Below are 18,306 nucleotides of genomic sequence, written 5' to 3'. Positions count from 1 at the left end.
TTAACTTGTCACTGAACCGTTTTGAAGCAAGGAACTGATTAGATTTAGATTACTAGTTTCTCGCTGATATATAAGTTTGCTGTTGCTATAATAAAGTATGCTATATAAGCTTCCGCTTAAATCAACCCAACCTGCAATATTATGACAATTTTTATTTATTAATAGTTTTACTAGGCATTTGCTTATTGCAATATTCTTTTCTTGTTCAGGTTACTTCTGGGATGAGTCCAGCTTTCAATCTTTATGGATGCACTTTAATTGGTAACATGCTTTCTTAATCTTCTACTTATGTAAAAATGGCATGGCTATGACAATCTTTTTCTTTACCCATTGTAGGCATGTTGGTTACATAGTAACAGCACTTATTATTTAGCATTTTGGATTTTAGGGTTTTTGTGTGGCACAGCCAACCTGTTTTGGAGTCTCTTTGAATCGATTCTTGTTTATTTTATTAAGGTGTAGTTAGAGGTGGTCGCATGGGTGATTAGATACTCAAGGAACTGTAGGTGACTAATTAAGTAGATATTATTCAAAGTAGGTAATCACCTTAATTCGTAACATGCTTTCTTAATCTTCTAATTATGTAAAAAAGGCATGGCTATTACAATATTTTTCTTTACCTATTGTAGGCATGTTGGCAACATAGTAACAATACATTATTTAGCATTTTGGATTTTAGGGTTTTTGTGTGGCACAGCCAACCTGTTTTGGAGTCTCTTTGAATCAATTCTTGTTTATTTTATTAATGTGTAGTTAGAAGTGGTCGCATGGGTGATTAGATGCTCAAGGAACTGTAGGTGACTAATTAAGTAGATATTATTCAAAGTAGGCAATCACCTCAATTATCAGCTCCTGCCAGGCTGCCATATTGTTCTGGCATAGACCTCTATGCATTTTTTCGGGAAGGACCATTGCTTGAGCTATTTTGGTTGTTTCAATGGCCCTATAATGCAGCTTGCTGGATATTATTGGAGAGACAACATGGAAGCAATCAAATTGCTTTGCATATAGTGCCTCTCTATTATAATATAGTGGAGAATATTAGATTTAGTGCTTCTCCATATTCTGATATCGTGGAATACATTTCCCTATCTTTGCCTAGCCTTTTCTTTTGTTTTTCTCCTTCTCTTCCCTATTCTTTGTAGATTGAAACTATTTGATGATGAACAAAGATAACATGTAATTAATGTACAATATACATACAAAACAAGTCTCTACATATAAAAAATAATTATTGGGCCAAATAAGAACTAGAGCAATAAAATATAAGGAGCCTAACAAATTCTTTGATAGCTGGAAACCACATTAATGTAGAACTTAACCTTTCTGCTTAGCAACTCTTTTGAAGAGCCTTGCTTTTCAAACATGCCATGATTTTCTGATTCTAGATACACGAAGTAATATAGCTGAATCAAATTGAAGTTTCTGCTGAAAATTTTGAAAACTACCTTTTGTTAGAGGATTTAAGTATTAAATTTACACCCTCTCTAACAGCTTAAGCTTTTAGAGTAGATGGTGGTTAACACCTTTGCTTCAAGGTATTCTTCATTATGGAACAAATGGAGTAGTATGCAACCTGAAAGTCTGAATGGAGTAATGACCCAACAAATGGGTTTATTTTGAGTGGTTTTGTTCTCTGGGAAGCCTTTTGCATTCTATCAATAGGCTTGCTTCCTCTGTTCCTCAATGCAATGAATAACATTGTCAAGTTTAGGACTCACTTCCTGTATATCTGATTCATGGCAGCTGCACAAGTTTTACTTGACAAGTTATTATGGACAATCTGATCTGCAGAATTGTCATTTCCCAACAAGAGCTGTTGCTGTACTTGTATACCATTTAATGACAATATTGTGCAGAAAGGACAACAGCCTCTGTTGTACTAAGTTCCGTTATGCTATCTATCCTTTTTTCATCACTGGAATAACAAATTGTAGAAAATGTCCTATTTTTAAGGGTCCCACTTTCTCATTTCACTCGTACTTTTTTTTTTTTTTGGATGTAAAAATGCAGTGCTTGCCGAATGGAAACCACCTACCTATGATAATACAAGAGGTATAACTCTGGTGACTGCATCCACTCGTCGTAATTCACCAAATGTAAGATTCATGGTGTTTGTATTATATTCAGTTTCTAATTTAGGAGTTCATAAAGGATGTACCTTTGGTTTCTTAACATGACGAACTTGCAGGAGTTTTCACATATTTTTTATTTTATTTTGGTTGGAATGGGTTTTTGGAGCTTTTATATGTCAGAACATTATTTTTTAATGTTTATAAATGATACCTGACTTTTTAACATAGGCATCTTCTATGAAGCACTGGAAAGTGGGTCATAAAGCCTCTCATATGCATGTTTGAACATACAGATTATAAAAACTATATGGATGGATTATTAAGTATTAGGGCAAGTTAGTAGGGAACTATACTCCTCAAGTTTTTAGTTCCACCCATGACTTGGCTTGTGCTCAAACTCTCAATTTCCATCTTCAATTATATTGTCATCATTTTCACTGTCTGAAAGACTAGTTTATATATTTCTTAAAGATACAGGTCCAATATTCTGGCTACCACTTAATACTTCAGGATTATCAGCCTGATCTCAATAGCCAGTCTGGTATATTGACGCAACTCATTTCCCTAATGTAGCTTATTTTAGGTTGTAATGCACTGGGCACAATTTGGAAAACATATCTTTTTTCTTCTTCCTCTTCAAATACTCCTAGTTTTAAGGTGATTAGTGATATTGTCAGACATTTGCATTTCACCTATGTTATTATAATGTTACTGGGACAGAGTATTGCGAATAAGTTTAAAATGGCAAGCCAAGAAACCATGAGTAGCCGAAACAGCATGCATATAGTGGGCAGATATCTCTTTCAGTCTTCCTTTCATATCAATTGGGCCATATATAAACAAAAATTAGATTAAGCTTCCTTCGAAAAAGTGTGCTATCAAACTAGGGTGAATTATCTGTGATGTACCCTTCACCCATTGCATATGTATATTTTTAAAAAATAGAATCATTCACTTTTTTTCATATGTATAATAAATGTGACAAAATGGATACTTTTACCAACACCATAAACGTGATTATCAAATAATCAGATATTTTTATTATAAATTGGTGTGAATTAGTTTAAGCTGAATTATACCACTTAAAAATAGTCAAGAATCTCCTGTGGGTTAGTCATTAAACTCTTTTTTTCCCTCTATTTTATCTCTCCTGAGATGACGGTGGAAATTACTCCACTTGAGTTTTCTGGCATGCTGTTTTTTCTCTGTTGGACATTTCATGTCATGCAATAAAATGAAGAGGCATATCATTACAAGTTTACAACCAATTACTCCTTGTTTATTTATACAATCGCTTTCCATATCGTTGACTTGAATTTTTTTTTTTTTTCTACCTTCTACAGAATTTGGATTCAAAGATTCACCATAACAATCTCCTAAACAACGTACTTGCGAAGGTATGGTTTTATTCAGCAGTCTAATAAAACTAGGTGATGTTTCTCTTTCAGAACTACGTATTATTTGTTGATTAATACAGAATTGAATGATTATTCTTGTCTTGACTTGCTAACTGAACAAATAAATTTTCAAATCAAGTAAATTCTATACCATGATCTCCCTGTCCTAAACTAATCAATCCTATGGCTACAAATAAGCTGTCGTTTTGTGGATGTTCTCTTTCTGACCATCGAACTCTATGGCTGTATATATATCTTATTATCTGATAATTAGTTACTTTAGTTTACAAAAGTAATGCCATTTAGTGGGTAGTTAGATTGATCAGCAGGTAACGATATTTCATAAGCGCATCGGTGAACCACTCTTATTATATGGTATATCTGTATCCCCTGATTTTTCATTTGTATGCTCTTTTCCAATTTGACTCAGACATATTCAATTTATTCACTTTGGTGCAGATAGAAGGAAATAATGCAATGGCTGATGATGCAATCATGCTTGACAAGGATGGTTACGTGACTGAAACAAATGCTACAAACATCGTAATGCCATGCTTCTGCTCATTTTCCTGTTCCAGACCTACTCATACACGACGAAGTCTTAGGTGTATATTAGACAATTGTATGGATGAGCTTCCAACATCATAGGGAGTTGGCATTCACATTAATGCTGATCAGGAGTGCAATTGGCATATGTTTAGTTTAGTTTACTGAAAAAGTGTTGTGAAGAGTCTGCAGGATGATTTTATGCAATTAACTCAACGTCAAGTGCACATAATTTTCCCATGAAAGACATTTGATAGTGATTCTACCTATATGCATGCGTGTCAATAATGTAATAAGTGTAATATGGTGTTGATGGATCGTTCCCAAGTGTTGCATTTGCCTCAATAACGCCCTTGAAAAAGTTGCATGTTGACCTCCATATTAAATGTTATTTATCTTTTCTTATGCGTTCTTAGTGTGGCACTCACCATGAGTGCTGATCAGGAATGCTATTTGGCATGCTTCTAATTTATTTTTGTTGATAGAGTGTGGAAAAAGAGTCTGCAGAATGATTTTTAATGCAATCAACTCAACAATCGAGTGCTAGTCACCAAAAAAAGAATAGAAAAAGAAATACACAAATCAAGTGCACATATTTCCTAAGGACACACTTGATGGTGATCCTACCTAACTGTATGCACGTCAATAGTGTTACCATACTGTTGGTGAATCATTCCCAAAGGGGATAGCAATTTCCTCAATATTGCCCTTGAAGAAGTTGCATGTTGATCCCTATATTTAACATTACTCATCTTTTCTTATGCAGTTCTTAGTGAAAAAAGGCCGTGTTGTGACTCCTCATGCTGACTATTGTCTTCCTGGCATAACTCGAGCAACTGTAAGTATTATGAATTTCCCTGGTAAAAATGTTGTGATTTAATTTTGTGCCAGTCAATTTTGGTCCGCAAGAGTCAGGAAACCATACATTTGAAGAAATGAATAAAAAAGAAATAGAACGAGAGCTAGTGTGTGAGAGAGAAGAGGGATATGAGATGTAAGGTTTTCTTCCTCTTAGTATCATACTGAAACTGCTGAAACTATAGTAATGCCCCCTGTTATAACATTGAATAATAATTCTGACCAACACTCCTTTTAAGCTGGTGAAAGATATTACACGTGTCCAGCTTGCACAAAAAACTATAAGAAAACTTGCTAGGTATACCTTTAGTCAAGGTATAAGTACGTCCATCTCCTATCTTCGTAACTGGAGTACTTATAATACCGTAACAGAGATTCTCTTTGGTAGAATGTTTCGATCCACACTCGGATTCTCTTTGATAAAAAGCCTATCCACTGAGTGCTCTTTCTTTTGCCAAGTCACTAGATTATTCCAACAATAGTACAAGACTGGGAAGTTGATTGCCTATCATCTATAGATCCTTTCATTTGCTGTGCCACATAGTAATTATTTTTAATGATCATGACACTCAAGCATGACCCAAAAGGCAGGTTGGAGAAACTTTTCAGGGCCAAAGCAATAGTGTTTTGTGCCAGGGCACAAAATCCTCTCCTCTCCTCTCCTCTGCCACTCAATTCTAGTCAATAAAGCTTCTATTTTGGGCTTTTATTTCAGTTTTGATTTTTCATTACTGCGTTCTTTTATGCTTTGGTTATTGTACATTATTCAAGTACTCTTGGTCATTACCTATGAGTACAAAGGTGGTGTAATTATGGGCTTAACCCTCTTTTTTACAAAAGATGGTCTTGTCTAATTACTTTGTCAATCAAAACTTCATTATTAGCAGTTGATCATTAAATGAAGGTGGATGAGCAATTAATGCTTTTGGTGGTGGTTGAGGCAAAACTCATCTTTCGAGATTTCCTCTGTCATAGCATTTGAACACCCATCCCTTAGGTCAGGTCAGGCACTTGAGTGCTATGACGAAATGCCATGCGATGTTTTGGGGCTTTGAGAGACTTAGGAGCAGTGTCCTTGGGTTTTTGACTTGTAGGAGATGCGCCCTACGATGTTTGACTGATCTAGCGCATTTCTGACTGCTTTGAATTTCTAGTGGCCCTTGCTTTGTGGCTTGGCGATTGCCACTCAGGTAGCGTGTCTAGTACACCTACAAGCTTTATTGGAGAGTTTCAGTTGTAATTTGTGCCTTCCAGAACTATAATTTATAGTGCAAATCTGTTAAAAGCAATATATATATCATCATCAAGTTTGCATCTCTTTTAAGCAGAGCTGTTTACTTTTACTCTTTTTGTTCCATACTTTATTTGCAGTATAACCTTTTGATTTTGCAGGTCATGAACCTTGTCGTGAAGCAAAATATGGTTTTAGAGGAACGACGTGTTAGCCTATCAGAGTTCCATACTGCGGATGAGGTATACCTTTTCTTATCCTTGGAACTTCTTTGTTGAATATTTCAGGAAATATTAACTAGATATGGCTGGACTCACCCTTTTCCTGGGGTGCTGGTTAGGACATACCCAAAATAATTTATCCAATTGAAAGGAATAATAATCCTAGGGGTGACATAAAAGCCTTAGATTAAAGATAGTCTATAGGGGATATAAAACAAGACATCAGACCACTTCATGGTCCATATCGCTGATCGGACCAGTTCCTTTCGTACGGTTCATTACGCGGTGTAGTCCTTGTTAATTGAGGATACTGGGAGGGGTAGACTGAATACAGACCTAACCTTTGGTGTTATTCGATTCCTCCTTTTTACGCTTGAGTCCTTGACAACCCGATTATTTTACTACTGCACCAGACAATGGCCCCTAGTTCCATTTCGTAAGAATGGAGCTTTTATATGTTTCAGCATTCTTTCTTCAATAAAACTCTATCCAACGTTCTTTCGTCACTTTTCTTTTTAGAACTGGAAATAGGAAAACTCGTCCTTGAAATTTTCTTCTCTCTCGATATTGAACCTCTATTTCAAAATTAACTTATAATTTTCATTCTTCAAAATGAACGTGTTTGAATCTTCAATTTTGAGAGAATTTGGATTTTTAGAAAGATCTCTCTCTCTCTCGGTCCATAGAGTCAAAACTTTTATCCTTTTATAAGAGCAATTAAATGACAAAACAGTCAACAGGAGAAAAAGAATCTTCATAAATTTGGAATTGGAAGAAGTAGAAGGAACACTAGGAAAATCATTATATCCTAGACCACGAGTTCTTTCATCAGCTGACTTCCGTATGCTAAGAAGATCAAGCTTTTCATAACCCTTGATAAAGTTTTGAACAATCTCTTTGACTTTTTATTTTCAAAATTTAAAATCTAAATCTTGTCTAAAAGGAGATAATTGAAGAGATATAACTTGACTTACCTCTTATTCAAGAAATCTTATATTCTTAAGCAATTCTTCTTCTCACTATTTAGTCCCTCAACAAGTATTAAGTCCTTTGACCAATCAACTTTCATGGCATCCCCATCACTTTTAATTACCTTAAGCTTATCCCCAAGCTTCTTATTTTCTTTCACAAACTCCTAAAGAATGCATTAAACGCAAAATGAAGACTAGTCATTTCTTAATATTCGTCATCTTTGTCATTCTTAACTCTACACTCTTCAACATCTTTCAGCTTAGAGACTCTACATCATCACTCAAGGTAGAGAGTTAGTAATCAACCACTGCATAATTGACACTCATAGAAGAACCATTATCAATAATAACAAAAGCAACATGAGTACTAATAGATTTTGATATTTTCTTTAATAAATCTTCTTATTCTTTTCAGGACAAACATTAGACATATTTTTCTTATTCATTTAAGGACAAATCTTTAGAAGACTTTTTTTTTCCCCTGAAATTAGCACTCTTGTTCTTATTAAGTACTTTTTTTTATTTTTGTGGGTGGTTGTCAACAAAGCTATCTCTTCATTGTTACTCGAAAATCCCAAACTGACTGATCAAAGTAAGCCTTGGATATTTTTGTGCAATTTCTTTAATTTTTCTTAGGTTGTCTGAAGTTAAGTCTTTAAGTTTGCAACATGGTTTGAAGACGTGACAACAGACTCGGGATTGTATCGGGCGTAATGTAAAGGTTATGGCTTATTGGGCTTGTGAAATTTTATCGACCTTGCATACCATTAGATGTGCTAACTCGGCTGATTCCCTAGGGACTTGGCCTAATTCCTAATGAGTCAACCAAGTCTCATGTGATCCAATCCATGCCGATACATCAGTGAGTATTTGGTCTCAGATTTGGCTGTGTCTGTTATGACTTGACCAAGTCGTAGAGACTTGGCCGATATGAACTGTGATTTGTAATTGTTAGAATGTTATATATATATATATATATATATATATATATATATATATATAAGTGTTGGGCTAGTATGTAATTACAGAAAGTTGATAGGGGCCCTTGTGTAGTTAAGTAAGACTTGTACTCTTTATATAAGCCTTGTACACTTTATTAGGTTTTAGTATGATGAATATATACAAGTCTGAAACTTCTCTCTCTCTCTCATATATATAACTGTGAACATGGTATCAGAGCGTACGATCATGGGTGTGAGAATCTGTAATTGGGTTCTTATTGTCTAAGATTCGAATTGCAGTTGTGGTGTTGGTGATCTTTACCGTCGGTTCCTTGTTTGTCGTCATCAGTAGCGGCTTGTTCATCGTCGTCTTATCTACAGCGTTGTCAGATCTGGGAGTTGTTCGTCGTCGTCTCTGCCGTGTTCGTCGTCGCTGGCAGCTTCTCTTTGGTTGCCAGCGAGCTCACCGACCTCTGCAATCTTGATTCGCAGAGGTGAGGTTCATCTCTGTTGGCCGGAAGTTGCAGTGATCGCTGCTTATTGGTTCGGCCGTTACTTGTGATTGGGTCGCCGTCGTTGCCACCGTGTTATTCCCCGAGGTCTGTGAAGGTGTGAAGAAGAAGACCTCTATTTGACTAGACGGTTATAGCTACTTCAACCCTGGTTTGCTAAACCTGGATAGCCCAGGTCAGTCCAACCCGTTTGACCAAGTTTGTTGACCCGACCCAACCCGGTTGTCCAAGATCCGACCCGGTTCCAGGTTCGGCTAGAATACAGAATCTGTTTTTTTCTCCCGTTTTTCTTCTCTGTTTTGCTGGATTCAACATGGCATCTAGTTCAGATTTACTTTCACCCACGAACAGTCTTCATTCTCCCATGACTTCAGTTAAACTGAATGGGAAGAATTACATATTGTGGGCTAAATCTGTTGCCATTTTCCTCAAAGGCAGAGGTCTTGGTTCTCATTTGACTAAAGAGAAACCCAAGGCAACTGATGCCTCCTTTGATGCATGGGAAAAGGAAGATGCTCAGATCATCTCTATGATGATAAACAGTATTGAACCCCAAATTAGTTCAACTCTACTTTATTTGGATACTGTCAAGGAGATATGGGACAGATTGCAGCAATTGTATTCTGGGACAGGTAATATCACTCGTGTTTATGAGCTCTGTAAGCAGTACTTCAATCTTAAACAAGGTACTCAAAGTATAGAAGAGAATTATTCTAAAGTTATGGGAGTCTGTGAAGAGCTGAATATGTATTAGCCCATTACAGGTGATGTTCGCAGTATGCAACAACAGCGTGCGGACTTTAATGTTGTCCGTTTTCTTATTGGTTTATCGTCAGCATATGAGCCTTTTCGTGCACTGATTATGAGCAGTCCAACACTTCCATCTCTTGCTGAGGTGTTTTCTAGACTTCAGCGTGTTACACTTGCAAATGATACCTCAAATTTGAATACTGGACAGAGTGGTGAGCGTTCAGCATTAGTGGTCTCAAAGGGTGAACATAATACTTACCGTGGAGGTCGTGGGGGACGCTCCACCCATGGTGGTCATGATTCAAGTGGAGGACGTGGCTGTGGCAGGGAATTTAGAAAGTGTACCCATTGTGGTCTTTCTAATCATACTGTGAACTTTTGTTGGGATCTTCATGGGAAACCATCTAATTATGCCAATCAAGTTTCCTCTTCTCCGAATGATGTTGCTTCTGGATCACACAACGTAGCTGAATCAGATACAGTTCCTGTTCCACGGGATGAGTACACCCAGTTTTTGTCTTATAAGCAAGCATCTAATTCATCTTCCACGGCTACTTTTGCCTAGTCAGGGACTGCACACACGTCTATTGTTTTCCACTCGCAGTCCTTGGATCATAGACACTGGAGCATCTAATCATATGACTGGATGTTCTTCTCTTCTATCTGATTTTCATTCTGTACATCCTTCTCAAAGTTTTACTCTTGCTAATGGTTCATCCACTCAGGTTTGGGGACAACTCCACTTAGTGATTCATTGTCTCTCTCGTCTGTTTTACATGTTCCGCAGTTTCCCTTTAATTTAATGTCTATCAGTAAGCTTACTAAATCTCTCCAGTGCTCTGTTACATTTGATCCTACTTCTTGTGTGTTTCAGGATCTCAAGACGAAGAAGACGATTGGTACGGGGCATGAAGCTGGTGGCTTATATTATTTAGATTTCGAATCTTCTCCTGTGGCTCTTCAGTCTTCTCTGTCTCCATTCCAGTGGCACTGTCGCCTTGGTCACCCGTCACTTCAAGTTTTGAAGTGTCAAGTTCCTAGTCTTAGTCATTTGAAATTCTTGTCATGTGAAGTTTGTCAACTTAGTAAGCACCATCGTGTGTCTTTCAAGTCTAGGGTTAATAATCGTGTCTCTAGTCCTTTTCATTTGGTTCATTCAGATGTATTGGGTCCAATAAAACATTCTTCAATCAATAAATTTCATTATTTTGTGACATTCATTCTGAGTTATTTTTTATTTTTCAAAAATTTTGCAAAGAAATCAAAACTCAGTTTGGATGTCCAATTCGTATTCTACGTTCTGATAATGCTAAGGAATATTCTTCAACTCCATTTGATACATATCTTAGTGATAAAGGAATTATTCATCAAAATTCATGTGTTTATACTCCACAACAAAATGGAGTTGCAGAACGTAAGAATCGATATCTCTTAGAAGTAACTCGTGCTCTTTTGTTTCATATGCGTATGCCTAAACGGTTTTGGGGTGATGCTGTTCTTACTGCCTGTCATTTTATTAACCGTATGCCATCATCTGTATTAGATGGCAAATCTCCACATTCTATTTTATCTCTTGATTCTCCCTTGTTTTCTCTTCCTCTTAGGGTTTTTGGATGTGTATGTTATGTCCACAATCTTGGTCCTGGTTTTGATAAATTAGATCCACGTGCCACAAAGTGTGTATTTCTTGGCCACTCTCGCTCTCATAAAGGTTATCGCTGCTATAGTCCTGTTTCTCAACGGTACTTTATTAGCGCAGATGTAACGTTTTCTGAGTCCATCCTATATTTTTCAGATACTGATTCACTTCTTGATATCACTCTTGAGTCACCTCCTTCTGCTGTTCCTCTTCCCTCACTCTCTCTTCAACCTCGATCTCTTGTTCCTTCATTTGCCTCGTTACAGGTGTACACTCGAAGACCAAAGCCATCGGTTGTCGTGCCTCCTCCATCGTCTTCAGAGTCTTTGGATCCAGCGCCTTCCACTGTGTCTGATTCCTTGCCTATTGCACTTCGTAAAGCTCCTCGCTCATGTGTTACTAACCATCCCATTGCTCATTATGTCTCTTATAATTCCTTATCGCCATCATTCTCCTGTTTTTCCTCTAAGTTGTCTACTACATTCGTTCCTAAGACCGTGCAGGATGCGTTGTCTGATTTGGGCTGGAGGAAAGCAATGCAAGATGAAATGGATGCTTTGCATAAGAATGGCACGTGGGATCTTGTTCCACTACCTCCGGATGTCAAACCTGTTGGTTGTCGCTGGGTATATACTGTGAAGTATCTTCCAGATGGGTCTGTTGAGCGTTTAAAATCACGTCTTGTTGCCAAAGGTTATACCCAAACTTATGGTATTGACTACGACGAGACATTTTCTCTCGTTGCTAAGATTTCTTCTATTCATGTTTTGATTTCTCTTGCTGCTAATAGACATTGGCCTCTGTTTTAGTTAGACGTTAAAAATGCCTTTTTGCATGCTGACTTAGCAGAAGAGGTTTATATGGAGCAACCACCTGGGTTTGTTGCTCAGGGGGAGTATCTTCACACTGTTTGTCGCCTTAAAAAGGCTCTGTATGGATTGAAACAATCTCCACGGGCTTGGTTTGGAAAATTCTCTGAGGTGGCGTTAAAATTTGGTCTTAAGAGATGTCAGACCGACCATTCGGTGTTTCACCAGCGCACTAAAGCTAGCTTCATATTTCTTGTGGTGTATGTAGATGATATTGTGATCACATGTGATGATTCTGAAGGCATTGCTAAGTTGAAGTTGTTTCTGCAATATCAATTCCACACTAAAGACTTGGGTAAACTTAGGTATTTCTTGGGCATTGAAGTTGCTAGATCTAAGAAGGGTATAAGTTTATTCCAACGCAAATATGTGTTGGATTTATTAGAAGAAACAGGTATGTTGGGTGGTCGTCCGGTTGATACTCCTATGGATTCAAATACAAAACTTGTATCTGATGAGGGTAATCTATTTAATGACCCGGTCAGGTTTCGTCACCTTGTTGGGAAATTAATTTATCTCACTATCACTCGACCTGATATTTCATATGCAGTCAGTGTTGTAAGTCAGTTCATGGGAGTTCCTAGAATGCCACATTGGATTGTTGTTCTTCGGATTATACGATATCTCAAGAAAGCTCCAGGTTTAGGGTTACTATATAAATCAAATGGTCATCTCAGGGTGGAAGGTTTTACAGATGCTGACTGGGCTGGTTCTCCTTCAGATAGGAGATCTACTATAGGCTATTGCACATTTGTAGGAAGAAATCTTGTTACATGGCGAAGTAAAAAGCAGACGGTGGTAGCTTGATCTAGTGCTGAAGCTGAATATAGGGCAATGGCCCATACCACTAGTGAGTTGACATGGATACAACATTTTCTAAAAGAACTTGGGTTGATAGTTGAGGCTCCTACTCCATTGTTCTGTGATAATCAAGCAGCAGTTCACATTGCATCAAATCCTGTGTTTCATGAGAGGACTAAACATATTGAAGTTGATTGTCACTTCATTCGAGAAAAAATATTAAGTGGGAGCATCTTTACTCCATTTGTGAAGTCTGAAGATCAATTAGCTAATATGTTTACCAAAACATTGGGTTATAACCGGTTAAGAACTATCTGTTCCAAGCTGGAATTATTTGATATATATTCTCCAGCTTGAGGGGGAGTGTTAGAATGTTATATATATATATATATAAGTGTTGGGCCATTATGTAATTACAGAAAGTTGATAGGGGCCCTTGTGTAGTTAAGTAAGACTTGTACTCTTTATATAAGCCTTGTACACTTTATTAGGTTTTAGTATGATGAATATATAGAAGTCTGAAACTTCTCTCTCTCTCTCTCATATATATAACTGTGAACAGTAATGAACGAATTAATTCCTCAATTCCTGTGGTGCTGGTGCGATTTAAAAAATAACATAGGGTGGATACGACAATATATTTGCATATATGTTCTATTTACATACGTATGTATGAAATTAAAAATATATATGCACTATTTATAGATTTAAAAACAATAATTGTTTGTGAGGTTATATACATTATTACTAACATTCTTTTATTACAAAAAATTATAACAAAAATGTTGATAGTCATGTTGCATGACAAAGTTTTGACTAAAGTAGACATGAATCACATGACGTATTTTTATTATATCTCAATTCTTCTTTTCCGAAGATAGTCTAAATATTTAGATTTCTTGTTATACTCTTCTTAACACTGTCTATCATTCATATGTGTTTGGAGTATTTGAGAAGTATGAAGCATGTGTTCTAAATTTAAAAAGAAAAAAAATTGTGGATACTTTTAGGAAAAAGCTTGCCTTGGGCCGCATAAGCATGGGTCTCCTTCTTATGTTGATATGGACCAATGACAACATGACATGTGTAAAAAAAAATTAAACCTGACTCATTTGGATCTTTTAACAGGTCATCCAAAAAGGAAGAAGATTTTCTCTCATACATGTGTGAGACCTAGTAGCGGGCTCTCCCTCTCTTTAACTCACGATTCTTTCTCTCTTCCCACCAAATCCCCAATTCTGAAACCTTAATATTAATCATCTCTTCCGCCATCCAACCTCCACCACCTCTACTGCTTGCCACCTCCTTAATTCCCAACCCTAGTCTTTTACATCCAATCTTTAGAGATGATTCAAGCCGCTACATTCATTGCTTGCCATCTCTGTTGCAACCCCATCTCCAGAATGACTCAAGAGACTGACTAATTAATAAATACGCATAACTCTAGTGGCATCCAAAATTTTGAGATTTATCACCACCTGTTGCAATCTAAAGCCAAATTGATTTTCTTAAACTCATTGATAATTGGAGTCTTACAATTGTGGTTAATTTACCATGTTTGGGCTAATTGTTTAGCTTCTTCCGTAACGGATTGCAATAAACGCCTAAGGAAAGGAAAAAAAAAATCTTTCCTTTTGGATGATCTGCAAAAAGATCCAAACAATTTTTATTAATTATTTTTAAAAGTTTTTGACACATGTCATATTTTTATTGGTCCATGTCAGCATCAGAAGGACATTCCTACTTACACGGCCTGAGCCAAGTATTGTTCTTTTTATTATATCTCAATTCTTCTTTTCCGAAGATAGTCTAAATATTTGGATTTCTTGTTATACTCTTCTTAACATTGTCTATCATTCATATGTGTTGGAGTATTTGAGAAGTATCAAGCATGTGTTCTAAATTTAAAATGAAAAAAAAAAAAATCAACTGTGGATACTTTTAGGAAGTATCGGATATTTATTCACGAGTATCGGTATCCAATAACAATGTTCCAAGGCCTATTATACATGTCTCAGAGTATTTGTGAAGTATCAGGTATGTGTTCTAAATAAAAAACAAATCAATCGTGGATACTTTTAGGAAGTATCGGATATTTATTCACAAGTATCAGTATCCAATAAGGATATGATACAAGTACGACTTTTTTTGGCTACAAACCTTGTTAGGTTGAACAGGTCTCTACTTCAATTTTTCTGGCAACACAATCATAGAAGTAAACTGAAAATCTAATATGGAAAAACCACAGGTGATGCCTACCAATCCACTATATAAAAGAAGTATACTGGTGATTAATATTACAATCTCCAAACTGCATAATCACCAGCTCATTGGCATAACAATTGCCTCTTTTAGGCTTTTGAGATGCTCATTTGACTTTGGCATGCAAATACTTAATGAATGCATGCATAGAATAGGGTCATATTACTTGATTAGCAGACTTGGGTTATACTAAATGAAAATAGTTGTTACAGGTTATCTGGTGAAAAAAAGTTATTACAAGTTCTGTTACTTTATTTATCAACTTGAAATATACTTAATGGAATAGTTATTAATGAATGATCCGGTGCTTTACTTTGGAAGGGAAGTTTGTTAAGTCCAGTCCTTTTGTCTTGTTTGTGGCCTTGGGATATATTTTGGCATTTTATATTTAGAATTTTCAAGGTGACCGTTTTTCTTGCAGGTGTGGACAACAGGAACAATGGGAGAACTTACCCCGGTATGTTTTTTCTATTGTAGCTGATATTATGCCATTGGTACAACTTGGACCTCTAAAAACTTTTTTGCTGGGTTCTTTTCGACTTTTATTTCAACTCATTGTGACTAGTCCTCTATATTTTGAGCCTAAATATTGTATACACTTTTTATAAAGTTTTTTAATTTTTTTTTGTTAGTTAACCTGATCCAGCTCGAGCAAAGATCGGTAAATTTTTTGTATGGTATTTTTCTCTGTGACAGTAAATAGTGTTAGTCTGCAATCCACAGCTAAAAGTTTTACATGTTGCCCATTGTGTGAAGGGATCCAAACTCAGGTTGGGGTCACTCAAGTTCAAGTTAAATCTTGTTAAGTTGGGTTGAAGGTTGGGGTAGGGGTCCCCCTCTATGGTAGGATGATTTGATGAGAGAGAGTTTGCAAGATGGTTCTCTAAGTTGTTCTTGTTTGGGTGTTATTCCTTTACGTGTATTACGTTTGAATTAAGAGAGTTTCGGTACTTGTAGTTTTTCATACGTTTCTTTAGGATCTTTATTTAATGTTTCTCTGGTAATAATCTCTTATCATTCTTCCAAAAAAAACTTGTTTACAGCCTCTTTCAGTGGATGTAATTGTGACCGTGTCATATTAATCTTTGTGTTTCCTGTTCTATTATGTTTTTCACTTATTCCCTTCCAATTGGCTTGAAATCTATCCCTGCTTCCATATGCCAACAGTTGATTCCAAGTTTGGGTCATAAACTAGAGCACATTTTAGTGACAAAGTGAATCATAAAAACGAAAATTTATTATTACACCAAATAGGAACTTAGTAATAGAAGTGACATGTCGTAACCCAATGTGTTCCTTATTAGACATTAGTCATGGTTTTGGGAGAAGTGATGGACTAGATAAAATTGTAAAATTTGGCATCATTTGCACAAAGTGGTTGCCCTCCTTCTCGAACATATATTCTAATGTTTTCCAGATAGGGTTTTGATTACCATACCAAGTGATAACCCCTATATAAACATGCTTATTGGACAAAAAAAATATTTTCTGGATTATATTTTTGTAGTGATTTAACAGTTTCTACATATTTTGACACTATATAAACATGCTTACTGGACAAAAAATATTTTCTGGATTATATTTTTGTAGTGATTTAACAGTTTCTACATATTTTGACACTAGTATCTAATGTAACATTTTTGCCAGATTAATTGTATATTGGTAGGCTGAGGTAGGACCTAATTGCCTGACTCAACCCAATGTCCATCCCTGTTTTGTTCAATAATTTATTGTTTTTTGCTGATTTGGAATCTATTCTCTGCCAAAAGAACTGTTTCTATGCGATAGTAATTCCCAATTAGGTGTTGTAATGTTGCGACCTCGTAATAAATGTTTTATAGTTGATGGGACTGACTTCATCATCAGGTCATCAAAATTGATAACCGCATAATTGGTGATGGACGGGTTGGGCCTGTAACTAGAAGGATGCAAAATGCTCTCAAAAACCTGACGGAAGAGTTAGGAGTGCCTATACCCACCTATCAGGAGATTTGAGAACTGCAGTTCCTAAGGTACATCTATTTTTATTTCTTTTTTTAAAATTTTACCATTAACCATCTGATATAATTTCTTTTTCTGACTTGCTAGTCAGCAGTAGAATTTGAATTGATAATTTGGGTTATTGTCAATAATGTGAATTCAATCAACACCTACTTTTTTGCAAAGCCGCTAAAATTTGTGTTCTTTTACTGTTGTGATAATATATTGATTTGTAAAATATGGTAAACTGGAACAAATAAAAGGTGGAAAAGAAAAGGCCTAGCAGGGAAAGAAAAAAGAAAATAATGGGCATTGACCTGACCTTCCTTTTTTGTTGGTTGTTTGACAGCAGAGGATCTACTGCATGGAATGCAGCATGTCTTTTGTCCTGGAGAAGTATATTGTGCACGGTTCTGATATGATCATGGTCATGGCATGTTCTGGAGCTAATATCTGGATTGGAATTTTTATTTTTTAAACTTTGGGAATTGGGAGAAGGGTTGTGTTGCCATTTTTTGGGCGAGTTGAATCTTCGAACCCCATAACAATAGTGAAAATAAAGAATAATACACGCCACGCCAGTTCTCTGTTCTAATAAATAAAATCATGTTTCTATTTTCATGTTTCTTATGACGTTTTGATTATTGGCTGAAAATTAGTGGAGGTGCGACAATGAACGGAAACCGTAATGATGATGATGTACTACTGTGTGAACATAATGAAATCTTGATTTTTTTAGCATATAGAATGTGTGAACCATGAAGTTTTTCTGATCAGGATGTCTATCAGAATGTATTTTGTAGTTATAATATAAGAGGCGGGGTCCATTTTAACAATAGAAATCGCTTTTTCTCGTTTTCCTTAACGGGGAGAATTTTTTTATTAAAAACAGAAAAGAAAAAAGAAATAATAATCGCTGAATCATCAACACAATCCTTAAACAAAACAAAAGGTGAAACTCATGAAACAAAACAAGAAGCCCTCTTCTGTGTCCAAAGAACCTTAAACTCACAAAAAGCCCTCTTCTGCTATCCAAAGAATCCTAAACTCGGGGCGATAGAACCTTGAAATTGGAAACTTTAGGGAAGAAAAAGGTTCAATTTTGCAAGACCTGTTGTTTAAATCTTTTTTTTGCTGTATTAACTTCAGCAATCCACAAACTCTAAATTCAAGCAAGGGTTTCGAACAGAGAGCAACAAAGCAAGATTTTAGGGAAAAAGGTTCAAACTTGCAACAAGATTACAGGTGAGTCC

The 18,306-nt window shown here is 36.2% G+C and overlaps 1 protein-coding gene across 2 annotated transcripts in view; it reads left to right on the top strand.

Moving 5' to 3' along the window:
• The window catches only part of LOC132294647 (branched-chain-amino-acid aminotransferase-like protein 1), a 51,222-nt gene extending 33,544 nt beyond the window's left edge, over nt 1-17,678 (top strand). Inside the window, exons 23-31 of one of the 2 annotated variants that reach the window (XM_059792570.1) lie at nt 210-261; nt 2,014-2,099; nt 3,419-3,472; nt 3,932-4,015; nt 4,785-4,856; nt 6,269-6,349; nt 15,495-15,530; nt 16,940-17,085; nt 17,406-17,678. In XM_059792570.1, coding sequence (XP_059648553.1) covers nt 210-261; nt 2,014-2,099; nt 3,419-3,472; nt 3,932-4,015; nt 4,785-4,856; nt 6,269-6,349; nt 15,495-15,530; nt 16,940-17,068 — 594 coding nt within the window. In that variant the 3' untranslated portion in view covers nt 17,069-17,085; nt 17,406-17,678. Of the gene's footprint in view, nt 1-209; nt 262-2,013; nt 2,100-3,418; nt 3,473-3,931; nt 4,016-4,784; nt 4,857-6,268; nt 6,350-15,494; nt 15,531-16,939; nt 17,086-17,402 lie in introns of both variants that reach the window. The other variant, XM_059792569.1, reaches the window with a different exon arrangement.
• The last annotated feature ends 628 nt before the right edge of the window (nt 17,679-18,306 follow it).

This window comes from Cornus florida, unplaced genomic scaffold (genome assembly GCF_030987335.1).
Source record: "Cornus florida cultivar Cherokee Brave unplaced genomic scaffold, ASM3098733v1 CherokeeBrave_3.0.0_Hap2_Chr02, whole genome shotgun sequence".
In the NCBI taxonomy this organism is placed as follows: domain Eukaryota; kingdom Viridiplantae; phylum Streptophyta; class Magnoliopsida; order Cornales; family Cornaceae; genus Cornus; species Cornus florida.
This window is presented reverse-complemented; position numbering and strand designations above follow the sequence as displayed.